Source organism: Oncorhynchus keta, chromosome 25 (genome assembly GCF_023373465.1).
Source record: "Oncorhynchus keta strain PuntledgeMale-10-30-2019 chromosome 25, Oket_V2, whole genome shotgun sequence".
NCBI classification, from domain to species: Eukaryota; Metazoa; Chordata; class Actinopteri; order Salmoniformes; family Salmonidae; genus Oncorhynchus; species Oncorhynchus keta.
The window spans coordinates 39,957,338-39,975,415 of record NC_068445.1 but is presented as its reverse complement, the minus strand read 5'-3'; the positions used below and the strand labels follow the sequence as shown (position 1 = coordinate 39,975,415).

At 43.3% G+C, this 18,078-nt stretch overlaps 1 protein-coding gene and 1 long non-coding RNA gene across 5 annotated transcripts; both read right to left on the bottom strand.

The window, feature by feature from the left end:
- Window positions 1-9,167: 9,167 nt before the first annotated feature.
- On the bottom strand, window positions 9,168-18,057 carry LOC118358588 (beta-1,3-galactosyl-O-glycosyl-glycoprotein beta-1,6-N-acetylglucosaminyltransferase 4). Of its 3 annotated transcripts, XM_052479375.1 has the most exons (9): window positions 17,900-18,057; window positions 17,152-17,224; window positions 15,115-15,653; window positions 14,775-14,890; window positions 12,978-13,200; window positions 12,758-12,843; window positions 12,479-12,644; window positions 11,075-11,277; window positions 9,168-10,746 (listed from the first exon to the last, which is right to left on the bottom strand). In XM_052479375.1, exons 3-9 carry the CDS (start codon window positions 15,178-15,180, stop codon window positions 10,122-10,124), a joined length of 1,485 nt encoding a protein of 494 aa, XP_052335335.1. In that variant the 5' UTR covers window positions 15,181-15,653; window positions 17,152-17,224; window positions 17,900-18,057; the 3' UTR covers window positions 9,168-10,121. The 3 variants fall into 3 exon arrangements, with proteins under 3 accessions (XP_052335335.1, XP_052335336.1, XP_035592447.1); XM_052479376.1 differs by lacking the exons at window positions 14,775-14,890; window positions 15,115-15,653; XM_035736554.2 differs by lacking the exons at window positions 14,775-14,890; window positions 15,115-15,653; window positions 17,152-17,224; window positions 17,900-18,057 and adding an exon at window positions 14,436-14,740.
- On the bottom strand, window positions 11,308-12,479 carry LOC127911783 (uncharacterized). Of its 2 annotated transcripts, none has more exons than XR_008079373.1 (4): window positions 12,417-12,479; window positions 12,014-12,292; window positions 11,890-11,951; window positions 11,308-11,672 (listed from the first exon to the last, which is right to left on the bottom strand). It is a non-coding gene; the product is annotated as an uncharacterized LOC127911783 (long non-coding RNA). The 2 variants fall into 2 exon arrangements; XR_008079374.1 differs by having other exon boundaries at window positions 12,138-12,292.
- Window positions 18,058-18,078: the final 21 nt, after the last annotated feature.

The window sequence follows — 18,078 nt, the reverse complement described above, 5'->3', positions numbered from 1 at the left end:
ATCACCTATTATAGACTGGAGAGATATCACCTATTATAGACCGGAGAGAGTCATATCACCTATTATAGACTGGAGAGTCATATCACCTATTATAGACTGGAGAGAGTCATATCACCTATTATAGACTGGAGAGAGTCATATCACCTATTATAGACTGGAGAGAGTCATATCACCTATTATATAGACATGGAGGAGAGTCATATCACCTATTATCACCTTATCTATATAGACTGGATTATAGACTGGAGAGAGTCATATCACCTATTATAGACTGGAGAGTCATATCACCTATCATATATCACCTATTATAGACTGGAGAGAGTCATATCACCTATTATAGACTGGAGAGTCATATCACCTATTATAGACTGGAGAGAGTCATATCACCTATTATAGACTGGAGAGTCATATCACCTATTATAGACTGGAGAGAGTCATATCACCTATTATAGACTGGAGTCATATCACCTATTATAGACTGGAGAGAGTCATATCACCTATTATAGACTGGACATATGGAGGAGAGTCATATCACCTATTATAGACTGGAGACTGGACAGAGTCATATCACCTATTATAGACTGGAGAGAGTCATATCACCTATTATAGACTGGAGAGAGTCATATCACCTATTATAGACTGGAGAGAGTCATATCACCTATTATAGACTGGAGAGAGTCATATCACCTATTATAGACTGGAGAGAGTCATATCACCTATTATAGACTGGAGAGATATCACCTATTATAGACTGGAGAGAGTCATATCACCTATTATAGACTGGAGAGAGTCATATCACCTATTATAGACTGGAGAGAGTCATATCACCTATTATAGACTGGAGTCATATCACCTATTATAGACTGGAGAGAGTCATATCACCTATTATAGACTGGAGAGAGTCATATCACCTATTATAGACTGGATATACTATTATAGAGTCATATCACCTATTATAGACTGGAGAGAGTCATATCACCTATTATAGACTGGAGAGAGTCATATCACCTATTATAGACTGGAGAGAGTCATATCACCTATTATAGACTGGAGAGAGTCATATCACCTATTATAGACTGGAGAGAGTCATATCACCTATTATAGACTGGAGAGAGTCATATCACCTATTATAGACTGGAGAGAGTCATATCACCTATTATAGACTGGAGAGAGTCATATCACCTATTATAGACTGGATAGATAGACTGGAGAGACTGTCATATCACCTATTATAGACTGGAGAGAGTCATATCACCTATTATAGACTGGAGAGAGTCATATCACCTATTATAGACTGGAGAGAGTCACTGGACTGGAGAGAGTCATATCACCTATTATAGACTGGAGAGAGTCAAATAATCTATTATGAGATGGAGAGAGTCATATCACCTATTATAGACTGGAGAGAGTCATATCACCTATTATAGACTGGAGAGAGTCATATCACCTATTATAGACTGGAGAGAGTCATATCACCTATTATAGACTGGAGAGAGTCATATCACCTATTATAGACTGGAGAGAGTCATATCACCTATTATAGACTGGAGAGAGTCATATCACCTATTATAGACTGGAGAGAGTCATATCACCTATTATAGACTGGAAGAGTCATATCACCTATTATAGACTGGAGAGAGTCATATCACCTATTATAGACTGGAGAGAGTCATATCACCTATTATAGACTGGAGAGAGTCATATCACCTATTATAGACTGGAGAGAGTCATATCACCTATTATAGACCGGAGAGAGTCATATCACCTATTATAGACTGGAGAGAGTCATATCACCTATTATAGACTGGAGAGAGTCATATCACCTATTATAGACTGGAGAGAGTCATATCACCTATTATAGACTGGAGAGAGTCATATCACCTATTATAGACTGGAGAGAGTCATATCACCTATTATAGACTGGATTATAGACTGGAGAGAGTCATATCACCTATTATAGACTGGAGAGAGTCATATCACCTATTATAGACTGGAGAGAGTCATATCACCTATTATAGACTGAAGAGTCATATCACCTATTATAGACTGGAGAGAGTCATATCACCTATTATAGACTGGAGAGAGTCATATCACCTATTATAGACTGGAGAGAGTCATATCAACTATTATAAAATGTGTTCCAACTTCAGATTAAATATATTAAATATAAAACCAGAAACAGACTGGTCAGAACAGAACATAACCTCTGGAAGGGCTTCTGTCTGAACAGAACAGAACCTCTGGAAGGGCTTCTGTCTGAACAGAACAGAACCTCTGGAAGGGCTTCTGTCTGAACAGAACAGAACCTCTGGAAGGGCTTCTGTCTGGACAGAACATAACCTCTGGAAGGGCTTTTGTCTGGACAGAACATAACCTCTGGAAGGGCTTCTGTCTGAACAGAACAGAACCTCTGGAAGGGCTTCTGTCTGAACAGAACAGAACCTCTGGAAGGGCTTCTGTCTGAACAGAACAGAACCTCTGGAAGGGCTTCTGTCTGGACAGAACAGAACCTCTGGAAGGGCTTCTGTCTGGACAGAATAGTTTTCATCCCTCTTTTTGTGACAAACAATCTTGGAACTGTGAGTCACAGTCTTATGTATTAAGTCAGGGAAGTAATTACTGAATGGGTTGAGGGAGGTCATTGTCCTGCCTTTAATTTGTAGCGCACAAACATACAAAACCACCCTGAAGGCTCAGCCACTGATGATCAGTAGTAGTAGTCAAGATGACATAGTACCACAGTAGTTGGAGAGCCAGTCTGTCATAAGGAGAGCCAGTCTGTCATAAGGAGAGCCAGTCTGTCAAGAAGAGAGCCAGTCTGTCAAGAAGAGAGCCAGTCTGTCAGGAAGAGAGTCAGTCGGTCAGGAAGAGAGCCAGTCTGTTATAAGGAGAGCCAGTCTGTCATAAGGAGAGCCAGTCCTTCAAGAAGAGAGCCAGTCTGTCAGGAGGAGAGCCAGTCTGTCAGGAGGAGAGCCAGTCTGTCAGGAGGAGAGCCAGTCTGTCAGGAGGAGAGCCAGTCTGTCATAAGGAGCACCAGTCTGTCATAAGGAGAGCCAGTCTGTCAGGAGGAGAGACAGTCTGTCAGGAGGAGAGCCAGTCTGTCAGGAGGAGAGCCAGTCTGTCAGGAGGAGAGCCAGTCTGTCAGGAGGAGAGCCAGTCTGTCAGGAGGAGAGCCAGTCTGTCAGGAGGAGAGCCAGTCTGTCAGGAAGAGAGCCAGTCTGTCAGGAGGAGAGCCAGTCTGTCAGGGGGAGAGCCAGTCTGTCAGGAAGAGAGCCAGTCTGTCAGGAAGAGAGCCAGTCTGTCAGGAAGAGAGCCAGTCTGTCAGGAAGAGATCCAGTATGTCAGGAGGAGAGCCAGTCTGTCAGGAGGAGAGCCAGTCTGCCAGGAAGAGAGCCAGTCTGTCAGGAAGAGAGAAGAGGAAAAAACCCAACTCATCTTGGGCCAAGTCCAACATACCAGCAGAGGGGAAAGATAATGACGCTTATTGTTCATTGTGTGTGTGTACCTGGAGACAGAGAGCAGAGGAGGTTTCATGTTCTCATTTCACCTGTCCTCTACCACCCTAAACGCTGTACAACAAGGATGAATTGAGGTCATTGTCAGGAGCTGATGGCTCAATGAACAAAACACCTGTCTTAGATGGGCTGATGCCACCTCCCCTCTCTCTCCCTCTGCATGACACCTCTCCTCTCTCTTCCTATGCATGACACCTCTCCTCTCTCTTCCTCTGCATGACACCTCTCCTCTCTCTCCCTCTGCATGACACCTCCTCTCTCCCTCTCTCTTCCTATGCATGACACCTCTCCTCTCTCCCTCTGCATGACACACCTCTCCTCTCTCCCTCTCTCTTCCTATGCATGACACCTCTCCTCTCTCTTCCTATGCATGACACCTCTCCTCTCTCTTCCTATGCATGACACCTCTCCTCTCCCCCTCTCTCTTTCTATGCATTTGACTCCTGCTGCACCTGAAACAGCTTAAAGGTGGTGTGCAGTACATCGGTCTCTGTTGTTAAAGGCAACCGTTCTTTAGTGCTGGTTCTACTGTCACCTTGGTAAACTAGCTATATCTCTAGTCTTTTAGTGGTAGCCTGGTCGCAGATTTGTTTGTGCTGTTTTGCCAACTCCTATGGTCAGCACAAATAAGTCTGTGACCAGGATGTTTTTATGGATCAGGAACCTTTACATTAGAGAAATATGGGGGAATCCCCTCCATTACCAGACCAATCAGTGAGATTCACACCAGCTGTTTCCTGTCTGGTGATCACCTGGGGGCCAATTAGAGACCTTTTAACGACCTTTGTCTCCTCATGAATCAATACTCTAATGTACGGTTTATCTGGGAACCTGTGGGTGTGTGCGTGTGCCTGTATGTGTGTGTGTGTGTGTGTGTGTGTGTGTGTGTGTACGTACATTAATCAATTCTCTACTGTAATGTTAATGTTCAGTTTAACAACTGCCAGACACAGATACTGCAGGGAGATTAAGATTACAGATACTGCAGGGAGATCACAGAGACTGCAGGGAGATCACAGATGCTGCAGGGAGATTACAGATACTGCAGGGAGATCACAGAGACTGCAGGGGGATTAAGATTACAGACACTGCAGGGAGATTACAGATACTGCAAGGAGATTACAGATACTGCAGGGAGATTAAGATTACAGATACTGCAGGGAGATCACAGAGACTGCAGGGAGATCACAGATACTGCAGAGAGATCACAGAGACTGCAGGGAGATTAAGATTACAGATACTGCAGGGAGATCACAGAGACTGCAGGCGGATTAAGATTACAGACACTGCAGGGAGATTACAGATACTGCAAGGAGATTACAGATACTACAAGGAGATTACAGATACTGCAGGGAGATTAAGATTACAGATACTGCAGGGAGATTAAGATTACAGATACTGCAAGGAGATTACAGATACTGCAGGGAGATTAAGATTACAGATACTGCAGGGAGATCACAGAGACTGCAGGGAGATCACAGATACTGCAGGGAGATTACAGATACTGCAGGGAGATTAAGATTACAGATACTGCAGGGAGATTAAGATTACAGATACTGCAGGGAGATTAAGATTACAGATACTGCAGGGAGATCACAGAGACTGCAGGAGGATTAAGATTACAGACACTGCAGGGAGATTAAGATTACAGATACTGCAGGGAGATTACAGATACTGCAAGGAGATTACAGCTACTGCAGTGAGATTAAGATTACAGATACTGCAGGGAGAGTAAGATTACAGATACTGCAAGGAGATTACAGATACTGCAGGGAGATCACAGAGACTGCAGGGAGATCACAGATACTGCAGGAGGATTAAGATTACAGATACTGCAGGGAGATCACAGAGACTGCAGGGGTATTAAGATTACAGATACTGCAGGGAGATTACAGACACTGCAGGGAGATTAGACACTGCAGGGAGATTACAGACACTGCAGGGAGATTACAGACACTGCAGGGAGATCACAGACACTGCAGGGAGATTACAGATACTGCAGGGAGATTAAGAATACAGATACTGCAGGGAGATCACAGAGACTGCAGGGAGATTACAGAGATATTGCAGTGAGATCAGAGATACTGCAGTGAGATCAGAGATACTGCAGGGAGATTAAGAGTACAGATACTGCAGGGAGATCAGCAAGACTGCAGGGAGATTACAGATACTGCAGGGAGATCTGAGAGTGCTGGGAGATCAGCAAGACTGCGGGGAGATCATAGAGACTGCAGGGAGATCATAGAGACTGCAGGGAGATCATAGAGACTGCAGGGAGATCATAGAAACGGCAGGGAGATCATAGAGACTACAGGGTGATCTGGGAGACTACAGGGTATCTGAGAGAGTGCAGGGTGATCTGAGAGAGTGCAGGGTGATCTGAGAGAGTGCTGGGTGATCAGAGATACTGCACTATCGTACGATCGTTTAGAAGCAGATACAGTGCCTTGCGAAAGTATTCGGCCCTCTTGAACTTTGCGACCTTTTGCCACATTTCAGGCTTCAAACATAAAGATATAAAACTGTAGTTTTTGTGAAGAATCATCAACAAGTGGGACACAATCATGAAGTGGAACGACATTTATTGGATATTTCAAACTTTTTTAACAAATCAAAAACTGAAAAATTGGGCGTGCACAATTATTCAGCCCCCCTAAGTTAATACTTTGTAGCGCCACCTTTTGCTGCGATTACAGCTGTAAGTCGCTTGGGGTGTCTCTATCAGTTTTGCACATCGAGAGACTGACATTTTTTCCCATTCCTCCTTGCAAAACAGCTCGAGCTCAGTGAGGTTGGATGGAGAGCATTTGTGAACAGCAGTTTTCAGTTCTTTCCACAGATTCTCGATTGGATTCAGGTCTGGACTTTGACTTGGCCATTGTAACACCTGGATATGTTTACTTTTGAACCATTCCATTGTAGATTTTGCTTTATGTTTTGGATCATTGTCTTGTTGGAAGACAAATCTCCGTCCCAGTCTCAGGTCTTTTGCAGACTCCGTCAGGTTCTTCCAGAATGGTCCTGTATTTGGCTCCATCCATCTTCCCATTAATTTTAATAATAATAATAATAATATTTTACCATCTTCCCTGTCCCTGCTGAAGAAAAACAGGCCCAAACCATGATGCTGCCACCATGTTTGACAGTGGGGATGGTGTGTTCAGGGTGATGAGCTGTGTTGCTTTTACGCCAAACATAACGTTTTGCATTGTTGCCAAAAAGTTCAATTTTGGTTTCATCTGACCAGAGCACCTTCTTCCACATGTTTGGTGTGTCGCCCAAGTGGCTTGTGGCAAACTTTAAATGACACTTTTTATGGATATCTTTAAGAAATGGCTTTCTTCTTGCCACTCTTCCATAAAGGCCAGATTTGTGCAATATACGACTGATTGTTGTCCTATGGACAGAGTTTCCCACCTCAGCTGTAGATCTCTGCAGTTCATCCAGAGTGATCATGGGCCTCTTGGCTGCATCTCTGATCAGTCTTCTCCTTGTATGAGCTGAAAGTCTAGAGGGACGGCCAGGTCTTGGTAGATTTGCAGTGGTCTGATACTCCTTCCATTTCAATATTATTGCTTGCACAGTGCTCCTTGGGATGTTTAAAGCTTGGGAAATCTTTTTGTATCCAAATACGGCTTTAAACTTCTTCACAACAGTATCTCGGACCTGCCTGGTGTGTTCCTTGTTCTTCATGATGCTCTCTGCGCTTTTAACGGACCTCTGAGACTATCACAGTGCAGGTGCATTTATACAGACTTGATTACACACAGGTGGATTGTATTTATCATCATTAGTCATTTAGGTCAACATTGGATCATTCAGAGATCATCACTGAACTTCTGGAGAGAGTTTGCTGCACTGAAAGTAAAGGGGCTGAATAATTTTGCACGCCCAATTTTTCAGTTTTTGATTTGTTAAAAAAGTTTGAAATATCCAATAAATGTCATTCCACTTCATACTTGTGTCACACTTGTTGTTGATTCTTCACAAAAAAATACAGTTTTATATCTTTATGTTTGAAGCCTGAAATGTGGCAAAAGGTCGCAAAGTTCAAGGGGGCCGAATACTTTCGCAAGGCACTGTACATCACAGGAGGTTGGTGGCACCTCAATTGGGGAGGACGGGCTCATTGTAATGGCTGGAACGGAATAAATTGAATGATATCGAACTCATCAAACACATGGTTTTCATGTGTTTTATACCATTCCTCCCCTCAGCAGTCTCCTGTGATTAGTAGTAATATTCAGCTGTCACACACAACAAATAATGTCGCAGTGAGGTAGCTAGCAGCTAGTATTACAGTCCATAAATAACATGGCTGGTTCGACATCACCTGAAATACTACATATTCAAATGACTGGAAGTCCAATTTGGTTCATTATTAAAAAATAATTTCTATAACCAGGAAAAACCAAATGGCCTTAAGAAGCTCTATCACTGCTTACTGTGTGTAGACATGATGTCCCGGAGATAAGGTGTTTTCTATTTGACACCCTCTCTACCATCACTCCATTCAGACACCCTATCCCCTATATAGGGCACTACTCTTGACCAGTCCCCTGTGGGGGAACTGTATAGGGAACAGGGTGCTATTTGGGACGCAGCCTAAGAGTCCCACTATGAGACGACGACACCTGATCGACACAGTGGAGCATAGTACCAACTAATCAGCCAGTCGGCCAGCCAGCCAGTCGACCAGCCAGCCGGCCAGCCAGTCAACCAGCCAGCCAGCCAGTCAACCAGCCAGCCGACCAGCCAGCCAACCAGCCAGCCGTCCAGCCAGCCAGTCAACCAGCCGACCAGCCAGTCGACCAGCCAGCCAGTCGACCAGCCAGCCAGCCAGTCGGCCATCCAACCAGCCGGGCCAGTCAGTCAGCCAGTCAGCCCTGTCTGCAACACAAACCAACATCTTGTCCTGCTATCTGCTACATTATTTGTTGTGGTAACCTGGCATATTATTAAGATTCACGAGCTCCATAACATCACAAATGATCACATTTCCGACTACATCAGCATTGGCTTGGTAACAGCAGCAGGGCTGAGTTGTGTCATCTGTTTAATGTTGCAGGCCGGAGGGGAGACATTACTTTGTTGGCTGCCAGTGGTAGGAGAGGCTCCCTCATCTCCTTCTTCTCTCCCTCTCTCTATCCCCCCTCCCTCCTTGCCCCCTTCCATCCCTCCCTCCATCCATCTCTCCCTCCCTCCTCTCTAACTCCACTCTGAGGACTGTGCCAGGAGTCAGAGTGTAGACCAGACACTAGGCAGTCTGAGCTGTAGTGGCTGGTCTCCTCCCGTCCGGCCAATGCAGAGTTGATGTATATTAGTGCTGCAGAGTCCTCAGTCTTCAGAGCTCTGGGCTGTGGAGTCGTCACAGAGGAGATAAAAACACCAGTTTGTATCAAGAAGTACAAGTACAACTGCAGCAGGCAGTGTGAGAGGAATACAAGCATATAAACAGCGTGTCTACCCCAAAAACACAACACTGAACTTACCTCAATACAGTACAAAGCCTACTTATCACATTAAACTTCCTAAAACCTTCAGGTACTATATAAGTCTTAGTGTATGCTTACTTATGGATAGACAGTGAGCTAGGGTAGGGAACAAGATATACTGACCAAGTAAAACCACTTCATGAATTATGCCTTAAGAAACTATTCAAAGTGATAGATGTATTAAGAAACAAATCATTTATACTTATTAAGGGATATAAACCTTGTTGCATCACTGCTGTATCAAACTCCCTTCTCTACAAATATATATTATCATTTAGATGATAAATACTAAAATACTCATTCTTAATACTAAAATACAAATTCTTCATATTAAAATACTAATTCTTCATACTGAAATACTAATTCTTCATACTGAAATACTTATTCTTAATACTAAAATCCTAATTCTCAATACTAAAATACTAATTCTTAATACTAAAATACTAATTCTTAATACTAAAATACTAATTCTTAATACTAAAATACTAATACAAAAAAATTAAGTGTTTCCATGAAAATGTATAAAAACCTGACATTCAGCTTTGATGTGCCGTTTTGTTACAGTGGAGTGAGTGTCTTTGGTATTGTTGGTTTGGTAAAGAGTGTAGCATTGTACCTACGTGACAGCATCTTAGAGAATAACATAAATTACCGTCTATTCAATCTACATGCATTTCTCATTGGATCTGGTATCAAGATGAGACATTCCATTAGGTGTTATTGCAACATGTGACAAGTTCTTTGCGATATCCGTGACAGAACTAGCAGTGTAGATATTTTGGCCATTGATCGTCTTGTTTCACTATCCTCTGAAACGTCCATCTTGGACATCAATTAAAGAACTGTTGGGCGAAGCCTTTTATTCGAACAGTTCAATTGAACTTCAACACTTCATTTTCAGCGGGGTTCAATTTAGTTTGAACTAGTATTCAATAGACATAAAAGTTATTTTTTTGTAAAACAAGAAAATCCTGCCACTGCAGAATTGGACTTATTCCTTGCAGTTAGTTGATCTGGAGTACCTCATCTGCAGACTGGGTAGATCTTCCATGTAAACCAACAAGTGAACTGATTCTCCCATCCCATTTCATTTACAGATGTTTTTTCCTTTTTAATTCTTCACAGTGTTTTCCCATTGCCTACGTTTCTCTTCCAGTTTCTCCTCTAAACACTTGATAAGCACCGGGTCAACTTTGGGGTCAAACTTGTTAGCGAACCAGTGGCCATAGTTCAGCAACCATCGCAGCTCTGCAGCCCCATATATACAGACACTCCTCATGTGAGTCCCAGTGCAGGGAGGGTACAGAGACCCTTCCAGATAATTCCATTTCACCAGACGTGTCTTACTCTTCAAGTCTGTTACATCTGGGGCAGACCGGGAGATCTCTCCCGGTACACCGGGGATTCTCGTCAACGTTGCCCAGAAGTGTTCATCCGGAGAGTAAGTGTCAGCTGACCATTCCAGGAAGTCCCTCGCCACCCGGCTGGTTTCCACGAACAGGACAAAGTCACGGGACAAGACGAAGTAGGCGCTGCCGATGAACATCTCAATGTCGTGCGGCGGCGGCGCCTTGGCCTGTGTGGTTCGGACGGGTATGCGGCGGTACTCGTAGGGCACATCCTTCAGCTGGTGCTGGAAACGGAAGCGCTGTTTCTTCAGCTCGCTGGGACGGGAGGTCTCCAGCATGTTGGCACCGTTCAGCGCCTGCAGCTCCGACACCAGCTCACCGTTCGACCTAATGATAATAATCATTATCAAACGTTTCAATTGTACAGTGCTTTTCAAGACTTTACAGATAAAGACTATACCGTGTACTGCTGACCAGAGTAGCGGTGCCATTTCAGGAGTATATGACTATAAGTACGATTTTAAAAAACTACAGATAAGGACTAGGACTATCATCTGTCGATGTGCTCTTGAGCAAGGCACTTAACCCTAATTGGCTCCAGAGAAGCCATTTCACTACATCTATCCAGTGTATGTGACAATAAAACATTATTAAAACAATTATACTATGAGTAAAATAATCTGTAAAAGTGTATGGAAAGGAGAGGGGGATTTACCTGAGGGGGAAGTCCTGGCCGCAGAGGTTGATGACATACTTCCACTTGACCTCTGACCTTTCTAACAGGTCGTTGAGGCAGTTGAGGTCGGCGTTAAGCCGTGTGATGTGGGCGTACTGCACTGACTCCAGCTTGGAGGCCAGGAAGAGGTTAGGGAAGCAGTGAGCCAGGTTCCTCATGGCTGCTATGAAGCTCTGAGAGGACTAGAAGGATAAGAAGACGCCTATCAATAATCCATATAGGAGACAAGAAATGTGTCTGCTCCTGTACCCAACTCTTCCCATTACACACACAGACATCACTAAAAACCCTCAAGTAGTCAGCACAAATCCCTTCTGATTTTCCCCGACCTTCTCTAGGCTACCTGGTTGCCGGCCCTACCTTCTCTAGGCTACCTGGTTGCCGGCCCTACCTTCTCTAGGCTACCTGGTTGCCGGCCCTACCTTCTCTAGGCTACCTGGTTGCCGACCCTACCTTCTCTTGGCTACCTGATTGCCGACCCTACCTTCTCTTGGCTACCTGGTTGCCGACCCTACCTTCTCCAGGCTACCCGGTTGCCGACCCTACCTTCTCTTGGCTACCTGGTTGCCGACCCTACCTTCTCCAGGCTACCTGGTTGCCGACCCTACCTTCTCCAGGCTACCTGGTTGCCGGCCCTACCTTCTCTAGGCTACCTGGTTGCCGACCCTACCTTCTCCTGGCTACCTGGTTGCCGACCCTACCTTCTCCAGGCTACCTGGTTGCCGACCCTACCTTCTCCAGGCTACCTGGTTGCCGACCCTACCTTCTCCAGGCTACCTGGTTGCCGACCCTACCTTCTCTTGGCTACCTGGTTGCCGACCCTACCTTCTCTTGGCTACCTGGTTGCCGACCCTACCTTCTCCAGGCTACCTGGTTGCCGACCCTACCTTCTCCAGGCTACCTGGTTGCCGGCCCTACCTTCTCTAGGCTACCTGGTTGCCGACCCTACCTTCTCCTGGCTACCTGGTTGCCGACCCTACCTTCTCCAGGCTACCTGGTTGCCGACCCTACCTTCTCCAGGCTACCTGGTTGCCGACCCTACCTTCTCTTGGCTACCTGGTTGCCGACCCTACCTTCTCTAGGCTACCTGGTTGCCGACCCTACCTTCTCTAGGCTACCTGGTTGCCGACCCTACCTTCTCTTGGCTACCTGGTTGCCGACCCTACCTTCTCCAGGCTACCTGGTTGCCGACCCTACCTTCTCTTGGCTACCTGGTTGCCGACCCTACCTTCTCGTGGCTACCTGGTTGCCGACCCTAACTTCTCTAGGCTACCTGGTTGCCGACCCTACCTTCTCTAGGCTACCTGGTTGCCGACCCTACCTTCTCCAGGCTACCTGGTTGCCGGCCCTACCTTCTCTAGGCTACCTGGTTGCCGACCCTACCTTCTGGTCATAGTGAATGCAGTACAGGTTGTGAGGGGCGTAGGTGGCCCTGAAGATCCTCTCGACCATGGCAGCGTTCTTATGCACCACCAGGGAGTACGCCAGCGGGAACCCCCGCTCCTCTTCCGACACTGGGATGATGTCATATCCTCTCGTCTCGATGTACCTGAGATTAGAAGATATGAGAGATGCGATAGTACTTTATTAAAATCACCATTAGGCTGTCATCTTTCAATAAATACATAGAAAACCAAATGCAAGTTACAAAAGTAGAAGTACCTCTGACAGTCTGAGGTTAAAGACACGAGGCGGTCATCCTCCAAGTCCACTATGACTTTGCGTCTGATCTCCAAGGACTTCCCTACCTTTGACACAAGGACCATAACGGAAAAATAAAACGACTTCACCATCTTATCCTTTATAGTTATTTTGAAATGTTTTTATTTTTTATTTATTTACATATTTAAAATGGTCAAATTAATTCAATCTATTAATGTACCTCCACAGGGTCCAGTTGGTAGATGGCGGTGCAGTTGATGTTGTACTGGTGGTTGGGGTTCTGTGAGGAGCGGTCTGTGATCCCATAGGGTTCGATGTAGAAGCTGTTCCTCAAAGTTACTTTAACATAGAACAGCTTCAGCAGACACAGCAGCAGCAGGGCCAGGGACAACAGGAAGCACCTCTGTCTCAATTTATGGAACAGGGCACATCTTATTTTCATTCTGCAGAAGAAGAAGAGGCAGAAACAATGTCAATGAAACAATGCACTGTAACAAACATAAGAGTATTCTGTCACTAAGCTAATAACATAAATGTAATAAGAAAAGCATGTTATTAGGCTAACTACCCAATTTCAGGCTTTGCCCAACGCTTTCAAATATATATATATATATATATATATATTACATTTACATTTAAGTCATTTAGCAGACGCTCTTATCCAGAGCGACTTACAAATTGGTGCATACACCTTATGACATCCAGTGGAACAGCCACTTTACAATAGTGCATCTAAATCTTTTTAGGGGGGGTGAGAAGGATTACTTACTTATATAATGCATTCAGGTGAGAAGTAAGTTGTGGGTGGGAATTTATCATTTATCATGAATAAACATTTTGGGGGGGTAAACATAGTTTACCAGAAGTCTACTGACATGCTCTGATAATTAAATAATGTACATCGCAAGCCAATACTGCGTGGACAGTTAGCTCACAGTGGTAAGGCTGCTCACAAGGTGCAATCATCACCTTGACAATTAAGATTAGGGGCTCAATTCAACCCACACTGCAGTATTTACACAGTAGATCTTTTCCCAATGGTCAAATTAACTCACAGATTGGTACTGTATAAAGACCTACAACTACTACCAGGGCGACCCTTCTCAGATAGGCTTTCACTTTTCAGAATTATAAACGTGTGGGGAACTGGTTGGATACTGTAAATAAAAGATTTGGGGAAACTCACAGCCACTGACCTATCATATGAGCCAACTGTTAGCGAGTTAACATGACCACAGTCGTCATCGATTTCTTGTTACGACCGATGTAGCTAAGAATATAAATGTATAATCCTCAAAACCTACATGCTTTTTTCTTCCTCTTCGTAAAACCACATAGATGTGTAGTAAAAGTTGTCCCAAATACATAATAATAGTAAAGTACAGAAACGCCCAAAAACTACTTAAGTTAAGGTATTTTTTACTTAAGTACTTCACACCACTGTCTAGAAGGGAGTGTATTTAACACCGAACCCCTACATTGAGATGAGGTAGGGGTAGAGTTGAAGCGCAAGGGCAGGGATTCACAAACTTGTTTGGCCTAGGACCCCATTTTGATATCTGAACATTCTGGCGACAACCATGTAAAAAAAAAAAGAATGTTAGCCTCAATTAAAAAAAGTTATGACAGTCAATTGCAAAACATTCTAACAATATTTCTGATTGTATTCTCAACTCACCATCATATACGTTTCATGTGGGGCTACGAGTCAATTGAAAATCTTATTTTACCACCACTAATGAGATGGGGGCTTGATGGATGTTGCGACGGAGCTTCACAAAGTCAGGGGGCGTGGTCGACAGTGAGAACCTCATCTCTCCTGTCATATCCAACCTGGGTCAATGTTTTTAATGCAGACAGCACTGAATAAGCATACCATTCCTTGTAATGCTCGGAGGGAGACGGCACAGTATTCCCTTTGAGTCAGGAACCGAATTTCCTCCATAGTGACCGGTGAATGTATGGTCTGACGCATTCGGCCACGTGACAGCTCGACCAGCTGTTCGATTCCACTTACCGGGATGTCAACTGAGCCAGGATCACAGTCAAACGGATTTCGCTGATTCGGTCACGCATCTGTAGAATTGTTTTGTATTTCCCCTGCATGCTTGCGTTCAGTTTCACGAAATATATCTGTTACATAGGCAAGGAGACACCTTTTATTTTCCTTACACAGAAAGTCAACAAAGTCTGTTTTTTTTTTACATCCATTGTGAATGACCACAGTTCCTCTCTCAATTCAAAAACATATTTAAACACTTCACCTCAATAACCACCAAGACAAGTGAAATAGAACAGTCCTGCTCTGATCCGATATCTCCAAAAGGTTTTGCGATGTAGTTTACAATCGATGTTACCTGCTGCATATCTCCGGAGTTCTGCGCTTCAGCTCTTTTGCCGCCAGTTGCTCTCGGTGAACCCATTACAGCTCAGTGGGTGTATCATACAATGTGTCCATATGGCAGAGGGACACACATTCATAACTAGAGTGCAGAGGCCTGCCTGCCGTCCTATGATCGATGGAGCCTCATCTGTGCAAAAGCCCACCATTCGATCCCATGAATATTTTCGTCAATATAATAACGCAGCACACTGAACATCCCATGTACCGTTTCTTGCTCGGTAATCGTGAGGCAGAACAAACAATATGTCCTCATGAATAGCATCCCCCGAGAAGTATCGAACTAAAGTCAATGCATGGGCATCTCGGCCCTCACAGCTAACGTCCATTTGGAGAGCATAAGTTGGGTTGTTTTTGAGGCATTCAATCAGTTTCTTCTTGAATGCTAGCTATAGCATACATTCTTAGTTTCACGGTGTTTTCTGACAAAGGTGTAGATGTGAATTGCTGTGCCTCTGCCTCCCCACACATTGTTTTTACCGTATCAATGGTGGCCTGTAATATTAAATCTCTGCATTAGTATGTGGTTTCATACCCTAGCCATTCACTGTAGGAATGATTCAAATTGAAAGGTCAAGTGTGGCCTTTTCCCAGGATCCAAGGGCACTCTGTAGTTGAATTGAAACGTTTACATTTGACTAATCTTCATTTAGATTTTTAAAGGTTAATCTCATTACAATGATTTTGAGAGACAGAAGATATACTATGTTGTAGCTTGGCTGTTCCACTGGTTGTCATAAGGTGTATGCACCAATTTGTAAGTCGCTCTGGATAAGAGCGTCTGCTAAATGACTTAAATGTAAATGTAAAATGTTGTATTTATTTTTTTACCAGGATTTTGGAAATTCTCCCTCCACCCCATTTTCATATCAGCCGACCCTACACGGGGCTGCAACCCCTAGTTTGGGAACTGCTATGCTCCAGGCAACAAGAACTAGATTTACTACTCAAATACCAAAATGTATCAGTTTTGCAATGAACTGTCAAAATAAAGACCAGAATTGACGTGTTTATCTATAACTAAGCCTATAAAACACAAATGTAAATCATGAAAGTTACTCTTATGTAACTAATTGGGCGACATACCAAATTCACGTAGAAATATGAGTTATAGATCTGTCATTGAAAGCAAGTCTAAGAAGCGTTAGATCAATTCTATGTGCACCAGTTTTATGTTTAATTTTAGTTTTTTTCTTTCTTTTACTTTCGATTTTGTACACCAGCTTCAAACAGCTGAAATTAAAATATTTTTGGTTATTGAAAAAATATTTCACCGTGGTTTAGATGGTAGAATGAATCTTTACATTATACTTATTTATTATGTCACAAACTGAAATTTGTCGAACTATTAGAATTTTAGCACCGTGGAAATGGCGGAGAGATTTCCACACAGTGCATCTTTAAGCGTATAGTTTTCATTCTGTAGCCAGGGGGCAACAACATGACATAAATGACTATTAGCTGTGTGATAACATACAGGCATTATGGTCTCTCTCTACAGTAATATGATCTATATTAGCTGTGTGATAACATACAGGCATTATGGTCTCTCTCTACAGTAATATGATCTATATTAGCTGTGTGATAACATACAGGCATTATGGTCTCTCTCTACAGTAATATGATCTATATTAGCTGTGTGATAACATACAGGCATTATGGTCTCTCTCTACAGTAATATGATCTATATTAGCTGTGTGATAACATACAGGCATTATGGTCTCTCTCTACAGTAATATGATCTATATTAGCTGTGTGATAACATACATGCATTAAGACATATTCATACGGGGGGGGGGTATCGTGTTCATGTAACCGTTCTGTGCCATGCCACGCGTAACAACGTGCGCACGTGCAGAGACACACTCGTGGAAAAAGGTCCTTTAATGTACCGTCATGGAACAGGATATACCGTGTTTCTGACAGCCCAATATTTAAATAAACACAGCAGGGAAATAGACCAGTATTCATATCAAAACAAAAAAGGACATACCTTGCACGCTAAAGACGTCTTTGAGTTTCTACTATGTGCCATCAAAAAGTTTTCCAAAGTATCGCTAGACAGCCTACAGAGAGAAGAAAAAGTGTTTTACGCTACACAATACACTCACACAAGTTAAAAAGTCATTCAAAAGTAATTGAATTACATTATAAGTTAAAACACACAGCAGTAACATGTATCTTTAATTATAAATAAATAAAAACACACAGCAGTAACATTCATCTTTTAATTATAAATTAAAACACACAGCAGTAACATGTATCTTTAATTATAACCTAGTAGTACAGATATTAATACACATTCCCACTACAGGAACGTAGTCACATAAACCTATATTTCAGTAAGCTAAAAGCACTCTCGCGACATACTTGACTAACCTAAACAGCGCTCCTAGTAATCAATGTTTTATCACTTTTTGAGTCAAATTAAACATTCATGCCAGGCAAAACGTAACGTCGGACAAAAATATCTATTACTGTACTGCTAAAGCAAAACAAGAAGATAAAAAAAAGTCAGAATAACCTGGAAATTAAGGTGGTTAAAAATTATCCCCTCTCCTCACCAAAAAACTTTTGTCAGTCCAAAAATACTATACATCTTTTGGCATTTAAGACTTTATGCATCTGCCGTAGAGGAGATCTTAGTTTGCTCCGGGTAAAACATGTTATCTGTCAATCACAGGATATTACTGTAAAGCACAACAAATACTTACAAAGGCAGAGGACAGAAAAATACTTACATTTGTGAAGGAACTTGATTCGGGAAATTCAGCACAGTCATGAGTCCTGTCTGTCTCTCCCTCTCTCCGGACCTCTGGCGCTCGATGGCTTGGAGGGGAGGTGTGGCAGAGAGAGGGAGAGGGGGAAGACACACACACACACACACTGCAGGCAGTCACGGAGACACGAGCGAAAGTCA